The following is a 13619-nucleotide window of genomic DNA, read 5'->3' as shown; positions in this document are numbered from 1 at the left end:
AATGCACATTGTACACTTGCTTTGTTAAAGACTGGTTGGCATTTATTATTATTTAAAGCATATAAAAGTGTCTCAACCTTTAGCAACCAACATATTAATAACGTAATGTTCCTACAGGTTTTCAGTTTGACCACTTGAGGGCAGCAGAATATCTCGCTGCCTGTTTCTTTGGGCCAAAGACTCCTGTAAAGTCATGTAGTGACAGATTTAATATTTTAGTTTGACCACTCTTTTGTTGCTGTTATTTTACAAAAGAAGGAAGAAAATTACCTTTGTATGAGAAGGTGTGTGCTTAATCACAGACAGCATTAAGGTTTTTTTGACAAACTATGATGGTTGCAGGTCTTTTGGTGTTATATTTTATTTTTGATCACATTTTTACCAACTGTGTCGTAATTGAGTTTCTTTTTTAATATGGTTTCAAATCACTGCCAAATACATTGACCAAAGCATGGCATGGCAGAAGTCATCTCGCTAGCTTGCTAATTTGCTAGTTCACATCAATACCCTGTTTTTCATGAAAGGCCGCCAGCTGCACTCGCACCTCTGTTAGAATGAAATGTGTGTAGTTCCTATTTGACTCTAAAAGACGCCTCAGTAAACAAAAAGAGAAGGGAATGCGAAGAGACTGCCATGATTTTGAGCTAAGGTAAGCTAACGGTAGCATCTACCTTTTAAAGCCAAACGTTTTGTGTTGTAATCTATTTTACCATCTGTTATAACAAACACGTCAGTGACAGGTTACACATACATGGAGATCAATAAATAGACAACTAAAAGTGTATTTTAGACTCAGGACAGTTAAAACAGGGAGGAAAACAGCACTGCACCATATTGTCAATAGGAAATGTAGCGGCTTGGACCTGGAAACAGTTTAATGTGGAGATATGACCTCGCCACTTAACATACCATAGATATATACTCTGGTCCATTTGATAACATAATCCAATCCTGATATGGGCTGTGAACCCACTTCTTCGTGTTTCGGTTGCCAACCATTTGTATGCTCAGAAGCTAAGGTAAGCTAACGGTAGCATCCACCGGTAAAAGCCAAACATTGTTTTGCGTTGTAGTTAATCTATTTCACCGTCTGTGCTAACATACTCGTCAGAGACCCGTTACATACACATGTCGATCAATAAAAAGACAACTGAGGGTGTTTTTTAGACTCAGAATGGTTAAAACAGTGAAACAGTGATCGTCAAAACCCCATTTTTTTTCGCCACTTGTAAACGGATGAAAAGTGTGCCGCCATTTTTCACAATTCCACGCTGGTTTTTACGGCCTTTATTACCCTGTGTAAAGAACAGTGTCCTGAGCATTTTACAGGCGTTATTTTAACAACACAAGTTTTAAAAGTGGCAATATTTGGCAGCCTTGGCTTTCCATTTGCATATCATTAGGCTCCAGTCAGCCCAAACTGGCTTGCTTACTTCTGATGTGGAACTGAAATGTGATGAGAGTCTGATTTTCTTATCTTCGCTCAGTTGGACATACACACAAAGCTGGAATGAAAGGGAGGGACCGTCTCTTTTCATATGACTGATAATTTATCAGCAGGTATGTTAGCTCATAACTGCCTCACCGATGAGCTCATGGGTTGATGGTCCACCAAACACACACACACACACCACACTCATACACACTGATTTTGCCAGTGCAACCTGACCTAAGTTATCCACCAGCTCACACGGTGTACCATTTTGTATCCTCCTTTAACATCATCATAATGAAGTCAAACAAACATGTTTGAGATCACCTCAGAGATTTGCTTTGATCCATTTTTCTGATTTTTTTCCTCATTTTAATATTATACGGAACGGGTCCTCAATTACTTAATGTTTGCAGGTAGAGTATGTTGAAATGTTGACATGCATGAGCTGTCTCACTGTTTCCCGTCTTTGCTGCGTATCTTAAGGTGTTACCTTCACCTGTTGACTGACTGCGATAAAAAGGACAGGAAGCTAATTTCAGTAACGGCAAATCTCCTCACATGCACAACAGACCGTGTAAACTCTAACAGTTTTGTTGACTTAGCATACCAGAACACATCATTTAACTTTGGTTGTGCACAGAAAAACTGCTTTAAAGAATGCTAAGTAAAACAGCAAAGTGTCTTCAGTTTGAAACATAAGTGAATTTAACTTCCAAAACTAAGTTTGGCATGAATTTAGACAGGCTGGCTACATATTGTGCACTCGAGTGTTTGTTTTGCTCCTGGCATTTCCTCAGACCTCTGACTGGAGTTGAAACATATCGTCCTGATATTCTCCCCACAACTGTGGCTCAAACAATTTGGTGCTTTTCATATAAAATTCCTTCAGGAAGAGTCAACAGTCTTTGGTAGAAAATGTTTACGCAGAAAAAGTTCATTTATTTGGTAAAACAGAAGAACCTATAATTGTTCTGTAGCTCTGAATGTTCTTGTACTCTGAATCAATCCTGTTGTGGGTCCGCTGTGGTCCTGATTTGGATTTAAATTTCTTGCCGTTGCAGGTAAGAACCCTCAGCGAGTTTCTGTTCCCACTGAGTGGACACAGTGAGCCTGTTATATTCGGGGGTGGGGGCAGGGGGGTTGCTTTCTCTTTCCGACTTCAGGTGCCAGGCAACCTCTCTGCCCTTCACATTCCCCAGTATCGGTCATGTGACCTGAGTTTGGCCAGAGCCAGCAGAGCATGACCACAGAGACTCACAGAGTACCTTTCTCTTTCTCTCTTTCTTTACAGTCAGGCAGGTTTAGGTATTTGATGAGATTCAGTTTCCTCACAGCCTCGGGATCTTTTGCTTCACTAGGCTGCTGTTTGCTTTATAGTTTGTTGGTTGTTATTGTTTCCTGATGTTTCTGTCCCCCTCAGACTCACAATTTAAATTCATTCAAAATAAAAATCACATCTTTTATTTGCTTGCGGAACAAGGAAACCTGTTTGTGTTTGAATTGCTGAGAAGTACATCTGTGTGTGTGTGTGTGTGTGTGTGTGTGTGTGTGGGAATCAATTATTAGCTTAACAGTGACCAAACATGCCTGAGGCTCTGAGAGAAGTGACTGGAACAGCACACAGGAAGCTAACCTCACCCTGCTCACTGGAACACACACTCAGCCGTCACGATGCTCTGTCACACCTCTTCCTCTACATTTTGGGGTTTGTGCTGTTTAACTGTCTGTGATGTCCTAAACAGGCCTGTTTACTGTTGAAAAACATCCATCATTTAGCAACAGAGTGAAAGGAGATTTAAATTAAACTGTGCATTTCATCCTTGAGAAGCCATAAAGGCCTAAATAATCATAAACAAAGCTTATAGACTTTATCATCAAGACTGTAGTGATTTTAAAATGTAGAGTAGTGATTTAATGTGTTACATCTTAATATAAAAGTATAATTCAGGATACGAAGGATCACAATATTTTTTAACTTAAAATCTTTTTCATAAATTGTAGCCTAAATGACTATAAATACATTCAAAAGACACATTACTATTAGCTGTCACACAACAGACTACAGTTGGCTTTATGTAAACTTTTCTTGACATACTTCACTGAACAATGGGACCTCACCTGGACTAAAAACAAACTTGTTTCACTGAATATACAAACTACTAAATATTTAGTATAAGGTGTATGAATGAATAAAAAAAAACAACCCTAATATGTATCCTTAAAAGTCTCCAACGCTCATTAGAAAGTAAAGAGCTCTAATCTGTTGCTGCTGTAATCATGACCAGATGTCAAGCAGTTCCTGCTCCTTTGTTTGAGGCGAGACCGATATGGGAGTAACACCACAGTTGGAAGTCATGTGATACGGCAACAAGGGACCTCTACTATATTTACTATGAGGTCTCCATTAATTGTTTATGTCGCTGCCTCTGTCAGGTGTGACCGCATGTGTTTGTGAAACTGGGCTTGAGGACACTCTGCCTGATAAATGTGCTGCTGTGAGATAATGACCTGCTGCTTTACATCACCTCATCATTAAATAAAAAAACACCTAAAACGGGATAATGGAGGATTGAAGGGAAGTTAGATACAGCTGAGAAACTGCCAGTCGGCTTCAAGGTGGAACTTTACTACAAAAAAATAATGTCTGCTTTTGCAATGCATTTCTAATATTACCAGCTCAGTAGCGAACAATAGAAATCAGTCGTGATGAAGGGCAACTCCCACAAATAAAAGTGTGTGGCAGGCAGGGTGTTGGAAAGAAGTTTGTATGCAGCTAATCATAACTAAAGTGTAAAGGGTAAAAGAAAGAATAAGTCATGTAACCTGCCTGGACTGACTCCAACTTGTCACCTCTGCTCGGTAACCGATCCTATGGCTAATTGTTTAGAGCGTGTGTGGCTAAGTTGCCAGTTGCCGGTAACGTAGCCCTCAGGATTGAATGACAGGGTACTCTTACGGAGGCGCCTGGATAGAGCGCAGCCCGTCATTTTTGTTAGCGGTTAACTGACTCATGCAGGAGCCGGTATGCAGTTACAAACCTTAGTTAAGTTGACATGAGTTTTATGATTAAAATGAAACAAAAGGGATACAGAATCTTAAAAAAACAGTCACGTTTATTTTAAAAAAACACCTCTGAAATACATGTACAATAGCTGTTTATAATGCACAAACATAATTACTGTTATGGATGAACCAGGTGCTTTTGTGCTGCCTGTGTAAAGCATTCAGAGAACCTCCCCGCCCCGCCCTGACCACACTGCACTTAAAGCTGTGTTGAATACAGTTATCATCTGGCTTGACCGTTACAGGTGATTAATCGTCTTCTACAGTATTTACAACACATAACCCTGTCCTTACAATCCATTCATTTATACACACTAGTGCCTTATTATGAAGGTGAGACATGAAGCAGTCCCATTGTTTGTTTTATAATAATATTCAGTGGTAAACATTAAAAAACCAGGACTGCATAAGAAATGTATGATTGTACAATGACCACATTAAGTGTGTTGACCGAACACAAGACTAAGAACACAATTATCTTTTTCTTCAGAAACATGATTAAAGGACATTTCCGCTCCAGTGTCCTTTGCATGACTTTTCATTCTCTGACATTCATCGGATTCAGAGATTGTAGCATTAAAGGTTAAATCAAACACATCCTTCATCGTGGAGTCTCCTCGTCTCCCTGAGCTCTTTTCCTCCGAACACCCTCAGTTTGGTGAAGAGAGGTGGTGGTGAGAGCTTATTTGGGATTTGATAATGTCTCTTACTCTTTGATCTTATTTCATACATAGTCTTTCCTCTCTAACCCGGGGCCTCCTGCAGACCGTGGGGCAGAGTAAGCCATCCGTGAAGGGTTGTATCTTGTCTCCCGTGGTGGACAGGAGCAGCAGAGCAGTCCGCCACCAAGCACCAGCAAGGCAGCAGCTGCCCAGCCGATGTACAGGGCGGCCCCCAGCTCCCTCCTCTGAGCATCAGTGAGGAGAGGGTTGTAAAAGTCCCTGATTATGGTGTTGGCTGACCAGGAGACGGGAATGAGCTGCATGACCCCTGAGACAATGAAGAACACCCCGGAGATGATCATCACCTTGGCTTTGGACGCCTCATCGTCAATGCAGTTGGTGCATTTGGCCCCGGCGATGGCGATGAGCACAGCCAGGATGGCGAGCAGGATGGAGATGACGGTGAGGGCGCGGGCAGCTTGGAGGTCCTGGGAGAGGGCGAGCATGGAGTCGTAGACCTTACACTGCATCTGGCCCGTGCTCTGGACCACGCAGGTCATCCACAGACCCTCCCAGATGATCTGAGCCGTGACGATGTTGCTGCCGATGAAGGCTGTCACCCTCCACATGGGGAGGGCGCACGCCACAATGGCAATAATCCATCCCAAGATGCACAGGGAGATGCCTATTAACTCCAGCCCTATAGACATACTGAACCGTCTTCCTCTTCTGCTGCTGAGTTTGTGTCACACCTGAGACGAGATCACAGAATAAAGCTGCAAAGGGGACGAGTCAAACAGAGACCCAGCTGCTAATTAAGTAAATGTCAGGCCTTGCATCTGTGACTGTGATGAACTGATGCCTTGACTGCCACAGTATCCTTTATAAGGCAGATCAGGTGGTTGGGAGGAGTTCTTGAAGGAGTTGACATCACCAAAAGGGGAGGAAGGACGTGGACACAGCCAGCTCTCAGCTTACATGGCCAGCTTGACAATGGGCCCGGCCACAAAGAGGCCTTTTACAGCTGAAAGGGCACAAAGTATTCCATGCACCGTTAGAGAAACAACTCTGAGGTTGATTAAATCCTATTGTTTGATTGAAAATAAGGATATATAATTTAATGTGCAGATGTCACACATGAGTAAAGTGATTGGTTTATTGTCGTCAAAGAATGTAAAGGTAGAGGCACTTCCTGGGCTCCAAATGAGCTTGTTTAAAGGGCTGTTTGGATAGGGATATAAGGATGGATCACAAATGAAAGGAGAAACCAACATAAGCAAGTGTAGTGAAGGGATGAATAAAAATCTTAGAGACATTCCCTTATTAAGTGCTTTAAAGATATTGGTGATCAGGATGCTCCAAATTCTCCCACAGGTGTTTAGGTTGAGATCTTGTGACTGTGAAGGCCTTAGCATATGATCTACATCATTCTCACCCTGATCCAACCTTCAGTGATCCTTGTGCCCTATGGATGGGGACACTGTTATCCTGGAATGACCACTTTAATCAGGATTCATCACAAGATAAATGTGATCACTCGGATCAACTTTGTTTTGATTTGAAGTGACTCTTCCCTACAGAGGCCAGTTCAGATCAATGATTCACAATGAGACTGGATGCAGCTGCCAAAAGAATCCCCTGACATCTGATCGTAAACGTTCTAAAACTGGGCCGCTCACATCAAAGCAACGGAACACGCACAGACACCATTTCCATAGCAACGAGATACCCCACTACTTTTGCGTTAATACTACAACGTTAGTTCATACTATATAATTTTAGTATTAGGCCTAGGTTACATGAATTAAGTAGCTGGATTTCTGTTATCGTTATAAAAAGAAGTGGATGACAGTGACAGTAACATGCTCAAAAAGCTGTAACATTGATTAATAAACGTCGAAGACAGAGAGTTTGGAAAGAGAGGATCTGGAGCCGTCTTTGGCTACTGCAGTGCCAGAGACAGGGTGCCTTTGCCAATGTATGCTGTTTCCTGATTGGCTGAAGTGAAATAGCTACATCATTCAGTTCTGAAACTGCATTTTGAGATTTGACAAGTCAAATCTTCTGCAGCTCCACGCAACGGCTTCATACGCTCTGCAACTAACCAGTTCACACCACTGCAATTTTCTCTGCAACATTCTAAAACTGTTTTGTTGCGTTGCGAATCTTTGATCTGAGCTGGGCTTAAGAGGACCCAAACCATGCAAGTAAAAAGCCCACCCCCGGCATAACAGAACCACCAGATGCCCTCGCTGTAGGGGTCAAGCATTCAGGGTTTCCTTTGCACATATAAGAGTCATAAGAAAACTCTTTCTTAACTTTTAAATTTCCTTTATTTTCTCAGCATGGTCATGTTACACCTTTAACCAACATCACAGAGACTCCCTGTCATTTCAGTCATCAAGGCATGTATAATGAAACAGGTTGTAAATGAGATGTCACCTTTTTGGAACCTTATATTCATGGTTATAATAAGATCAGGCTTCTTTCTGCAGGTAATGTTGCTTTTTAAAAACAAGCAGACAACATTGGACTGTAGCAGCTCTACAGGTAGTGGCATTTCAGTTTCAATGTGTCAGTAGTGAGATGGTAGCATTGCTGTGTACTGAATCATAGCTTTTCACATAGCTTAGCTTTTTTGTTGATCAAGTGAGGGAACGGGCTTCTTTTTCTAACATATACGTGGATGTGTAATGACAGAGGCACTTGCATATGACAGACATGCACCCGTCCTTGGACATCTAGCAGACTGTAATAGATGGAAAGGTGGCAGATCGAAGAAGTTTGAGCTGAACACAGCCCTAGTGAGTTTCCATGGCCATACCTCGACAAGAATGTTTAAGTGAAACAACTCAGAATCATGTGTTCAGGTGCGTACTGAGCAAGAAGCTTTCCTCAACTTTCAGGACATCAAAACACCAGCCACAAGCTAGCTAACACTTGAAATGAAAATGTAGAAGGGGAGAGGTGGGGAAATGTGGAGTTAGTAGTCTTTAGTTGTTTAACATTGACCAGAGGATACAACTAAAATCATTACAGTATTATTATTTCCTGGAAAGAAGTTTGTTCAATGAAAAAAACGTTTTGATGAAAATACTTTTGCAGTGTGTTTGTAGCCTAGCTTTCTACATTTCTTTTGGTTTGAATCGTCAGTGTAATGAGCAGGTCGTCCAACACTGATGGCTAATAAAAGAAGAATGTCTGACGTCTGTTCCTTAGTTACGCCTCCCGACCTTTTTATCATCACTGTGTGGTGAAGACGTTGCGTCCTGTAAATGTCAGCTCTCACAAAGTAAAAAACCACCATGTTTGTTGCTCTGCTGAAGTTTACTTTTTAAAATCATACAATAAGTTATTGGGAAACTTTCTTAAACTTTACAGACTCCTTCAGTTAACGAATCACTTGAACACTTTCGAGGTTCACCTGACAACAGGTCTGTGTTTGCCGGGCTTTAATGACTCTGTCTGTCTGCAGAATGCCCTTGAAATTCTTTGGGGCTGGGACTGTCTCCTTAGAAATCCCCCCGCCCCCTCCAGCATTCTGTAACCCAGTGTTGACAGACCCCCCCCCCCCCAGTATCCACCTCTGACATGAAACAGCTCCATTGTTTGGGAGGGCAGCTCAGATAGTTGAGTGTGGGGAAGCTGACAAAGTAGCGGTTCTTGTTATCATTAAGCCAACAGACAGATGGGAGACAGCCAGGTGGACAGATGCTGCGATAGAGACTCACAGTCGTCGGCCTGATGGCTGAAAGGTGAATGGAAGCAGACATCTTTGCACCTGTTGATGTGAAGATTAAACATCTTTCTATTTTTGAATAAGTTGTTCCGATTACTCTGTTCCCTACCATGACCTAAATTAAAATGTATCGTATACTTAAACCTGAAAACATTATTGATCAGTGTATTTACTTACACTTCTAAATACCAAAGGTTTCAACCTTTAAGCCTCATTTATAAGAGACGACCTGAAAAAGATAATTAGCAGAAATCAAAATGATGAAGACAACTTCAGTTAAAAAAAGGCCTTTAATCAAAAAAGTAACTTGTCAAACATCAAAACATTTCATGAGAAAAGACCAATAATCAGCTTCACGTGCCTTCATGACAGGCTTCCTCGAATTTCCTAATGAAATGTTTGAGGTTCTTTATCTGCAAAAACAGTCAACACAGTCAGATAGTTAAGCTATTCACCAAAACTGGATCAAAAAGTACAAAATAATTCTCATAAAGTAAAAAATACAAGTTACACTTTATCAATAACGTTTGTTCCAACAGCCTCAAAGTTGCACACAAAAAGGAAAACACAAATGTCGTCTCTGTTCAGAGGGTATACATAATATGGGGGCTTGAATATTGGAGTTATCCCCGTTTCAACATGAAGACACACATATATAAGTTATTAAGAGATAACTGTCCTCTCCACGTCTCTCTGTGCAGTCTGCTCATCATAGCAAAGGCGTGAGAGAAGAGCAGCTGTGAGCTCAGACATAGTCTCTCCTGTCGTAACCACTCGGGACGATTGACCTGGTTTGAGAGTACATCATCTTCGATGAAGGCGCGAACCTTTTCTCCGGCTGCGGGGGGCAACTGGAGCACAGAATGCCCCCTCCAAGGAGCAGAAAAGCAGCTGCAGCCCAGCCCAGGTACAGAGCTGCCCCTATCTCCCTCTTCTGGGCCTCTGGTATGATTGGATTGTAGAACTCCATGATGATGGTATGGGCAGACCAGGACACAGGGATCAGCTGGGTTAGAGAAGCCACGATGAAGGCCACCCCTGCAGCTATCATCACCCGAGCCTTGGCTGACTCCTCCTCCACGCAGTTGGTGCATTTTGCCCCCATCGTAGCCACCAGAAGTCCCACAATGCCCAACACGATGGAGATGATAGTGAGAGCACGGGCGGCCTGAAGATCCCCACTCAGAGCCAACATGGAGTCATGGATTTTACACTGCATCTGACCTGTGCTCTGCACCACGCAGTTCATCCAGATGCCTTCCCAAGTGATCTGAGCTGTGACGATGTTCATCCCAATAAAGGCCGACACTCTCCACATGGGCAAGGCGCAGGATACAATGGCTGAGATCCATCCAAGGACAGCCAGAGTCCCTCCAAGAATCTCCACTCCTGCTGAAGGCATGTCTGAAATCTGTGTGAATCAAGTGCACAGATGTCTTCTCTCGCTCTGTGGTGGATTGAGTAAATGGCTCTCTGGTGCTGATTGCATATAAACAGCAGATTTCTTTAGAGCAGAAGGTGGAGTCTCTTGGCGATTGGCCCGGGATAAGTTCAAATCATCTTCAGTCCCACCTCATTTGAGCGTCCAAAAACCCAGCCTCGGCCCCCGGCTTAATCATTCAACTCCCTCTCCCCGGTAGCTCTCCCACCTATTTGGGTGAGGGGAGCGTAAACAGAGGGTGTGTATCTCAGGTCTGGAGAAGTTAAAAAGTAACAGACATGGTAAAGATTGGCAGATGAATGATTGAAAGTGGAAGGCCCTATATATCTACTCCTGGAGGTTTCTCATTGTTCTCTCTCAGGAAGTCTAAACATTCCTTAAAAAATATGTGTTATTAAAACAGCCAGCTGTACAAAGTGAAGAGGAGGAAAGGAGAGGCATCATAGAGTTGATACTTAAAAAGTGTTTTAATGGGTCAGGATGTTTCTTTGCCAACCAGTGGGAGTGCAGATTGACGTCCAGGAAGCCTTTCTGTATCCTTTCAACATAACTGATAAAAACCAAGTGCTATGGAAGGCCTGCCTTATGCCAAACAGTGTAACATAGGAGCAGAAATATTTTTGCTGCTTGTGTGTCTGAGAAATTTGAAGTTAATCAGTGCTCTTAACGTTCCTGCCATAAAGAGGCTAATACCAGGGCTCTTCTTTGGAGAGTTAATAGACACTGGGTTAAGAAGACTGCCTGAAGAGTTTGGAAATACAACTGTGAGTATACTCAAATAATTTACAAACCACAAGATGATGAAGCAGTACATAAAGGCTGTGGGGTGTGTGCAGCTATGTGCTGCTAAAAACAACTCTTCCCACCTGCTAGATTACCATGGGAAGTTAATAACTGAGACCACATGCGGGGAACAGCAGTGCAAACAGCACAGAACCTCTCTGAACGTTCAGTATCTGCATCTGGGAGTCACCCTGACTCAAAGCTATTATTAACATTGTACTTCTGTCAGGACAAAGATATTTTTCTCGTGAAGATTTTAAGCATCACTTACAAAGAGAGCGTGGGCCAGTGTGCAGGAGGCTTAAACTATTGTCTGGGTGTGTGCGCACAAGGGTGGAGGGTCTTATCAGTGTCCTTGTCCTGAAGGTCACAGTGCATCACAAACTTTAACCTCAGGTTTAACTGTTGCACGTGCCACCGAGAAAGACCCTCCTGAATACACCCTGAATACATTTTCCCTCCTGTAGCTGCTGTTTATCTATTTAGATTGTTTTTTTTAATCTGTAGTGACTCTATAAGCATTTAGATTTTGTACCTGTGACTCCCACTTGCAAACCACCTGATCAATGGGGTCTTTGTGCCTCGGTTACAGTGCAGGTTACATCTCTTTGCAGACTGAGACTTTTATCTCTGACTCAGTTTCACTCTTCCAAATGGAGAACAGGCTAGAATGGAGGGGAAGCACAAGGTGCTCTCCTGAAACAAGCCAGTCATTGTTTCTTTCCTCCATTTACAATGAAACAGAATACCTCAATTCTGCATGCACCAGTATGGCTCTTATTAGTCGGACTCTGCTGAACTCTACAGATGGCATCTGCCCCTGTATCTGCATACCAAAGTACCTGTGCAGGTAATTAAGTTACACTTAATTTAAGCATCACTTTCTGACTCTGTTGCATTAAAGTGCAGAGTTACAAACTGTTTCTAAACAATGAAGAAAGCTTGAAACATGTCTTAGACAAGTTTTGTTCATTTATTTATAATCTTGTAAAAACTTGAATCACAAATAATCTGCATAGACATTGTGTGTTGAGATCAGACATCTTAATATTTCTTAGAAAAATGGCTCCAAATAAAATGTATTTGAAATGATAATATTGAAAGCAACACACTAAATGCCATAACAAGGTCATAACAAAAACACATGGGACATGAATCACTGATTCATACTTAATGTTTGAGTCCAAGCTGCTGTATTTACATCCATGCCAGAAAATCTGGTCATCTGGTCATCGTTTCTTCGTCTGCAGCCACATGTCACTTGTTCATACATAGTCTCTTCGTGTGTATCCATTGACTGACATGGTCTTGACCGGGGAGTAGTTCACTCGAGGAGGCACGGAGCTGCCACCCGTCGCTGCTGTAGCTGTCACAGTTGGGCAGGAGCAACAGAGCAGGGCTCCCCCTAGGATGAGCAGGCAGGAGGCAGCCCAGCCGAAGTACAGAGCATTTCCAAACTCCCTCTTCCCCGTCTCCTCCAGCAGCGGGTCGTAAAAGCCCAGGACGATGGCGTGTGCTGTCCAGGACACAGCCACCAGCAGCAGCAGTCCAGCTATCACAAAGATTACTCCAGCAGACACCACCAGCCGGGGTTTACTGTTCACATCCCTGCTGCAGTTGGTGCACTTGGCACCAGCCACTGACAGACAAATACCCACAATGCACAGTACCATAGAGACAATGACTAAAGCACGAGCTGCCTGCAGGTCGACGGGCAGCCCCAGCATGGAGTCGTGCACCTTGCAGTGCATCTGGCCTGTGCTCTGCACCGAACAGTTCATCCACAAACCCTCCCAGATCACCTGCGAGATGACAATGTTCTGACCGATGTAGGCAGCCACCCGCCACATGGGCAGGCCGCAGGTCACCATCACCCCCAGCCACCCGGCCACAGCCAGGATCATCCCGAGGATCTCCAAGCCTGCAGAGGACATAGTGGGAGCTGGGGATGAAGAAAAAGCTGAGTAAGACTCTTCAGGGCTCTTTGGGATAGAAGGCCCTCTGTGTCCGCAGGTTCAACCCTCCTGAGATGACGGCGATATCAGATCTCGTTGGCTCAAAGTCCTGCTTAAGACTTTTAGTGAGGGAGAAAGAGAGAGAGAGAGAGAATCAGATTCTACCTTCTTTATACGGCTTAGACGACTGAAGGTGGAGTCAGCTTAAGGTGGCATCGTGTTTACCTTCAAACTGCACCTGCAAGTCGGGAAACTCTGATATTTATTGTATCACTTGGAAAACACATGAAAGTCTGAATTCTTTCTGAAAACAAATTTTATCAATTATCTTTGTGTAATAATAAAATGTTTATTGTTGAGGAGCATGTTGTCTTTAATCTAAAACTCATTCACACAGAGGAAGTGTTTACAGAACTCATATCGTGCACGCTGTTCTGTTTGTACTATAGTATGTAAAATACTTTCACCTGCGCACCTTTAAAGTCTGTTGAGTTTGATAAAGAGTGTGTGTCTGTGCATGTATGTGTCATGTGACACAAAA

At 42.9% G+C, this 13619-nt stretch overlaps 2 protein-coding genes across 2 annotated transcripts; both read right to left on the bottom strand.

The window, feature by feature from the left end:
• Nucleotides 1–4548: 4548 nt before the first annotated feature.
• On the bottom strand, nucleotides 4549–10301 carry LOC138596886 (claudin-3-like). Its single transcript, XM_069668332.1, has 2 exons — nucleotides 9811–10301; nucleotides 4549–5880 (listed from the first exon to the last, which is right to left on the bottom strand). The coding sequence occupies exons 1-2, from the start codon at nucleotides 10299–10301 to the stop codon at nucleotides 5223–5225; spliced, it is 1149 nt and encodes a 382-aa protein (XP_069524433.1). The 3' UTR covers nucleotides 4549–5222.
• Nucleotides 10302–12388: 2087 nt separating this feature from the next.
• Nucleotides 12389–13057, bottom strand: LOC138596714 (claudin-4-like). The gene has a single exon (XM_069668023.1). The coding sequence runs from the start codon at nucleotides 13055–13057 to the stop codon at nucleotides 12389–12391; it is 669 nt and encodes a 222-aa protein (XP_069524124.1).
• Between the last annotated feature and the right edge of the window lie 562 nt (nucleotides 13058–13619).

This window comes from Semicossyphus pulcher, unplaced genomic scaffold, assembly GCF_022749685.1.
Source record: "Semicossyphus pulcher isolate SPU_LCO1_2020_fin unplaced genomic scaffold, fSemPul1.0.p SCAF_19, whole genome shotgun sequence".
Lineage (NCBI taxonomy): Eukaryota > Metazoa > Chordata > Actinopteri > Labriformes > Labridae > Semicossyphus > Semicossyphus pulcher.
This window is presented reverse-complemented; position numbering and strand designations above follow the sequence as displayed.

What these genes read in the sequence shown, in the direction of transcription:
- LOC138596886 (XM_069668332.1), bottom strand. Translation starts at nt 10,301, where the DNA reads ATGCCTTCAGCAGGAGTGGAGATTCTTGGAGGGACTCTGGCTGTCCTT. An exon ending in AGGGAGATAGGGGCAGCTCT is followed by an intron (nt 5,881 to 9,810) that starts GTACCTGGGCTG and finishes CAGAAGAGGAAG; the next exon opens with ACGGTTCAGTATGTCTATAG.
- LOC138596714 (XM_069668023.1), bottom strand. Translation starts at nt 13,057, where the DNA reads ATGTCCTCTGCAGGCTTGGAGATCCTCGGGATGATCCTGGCTGTGGCC.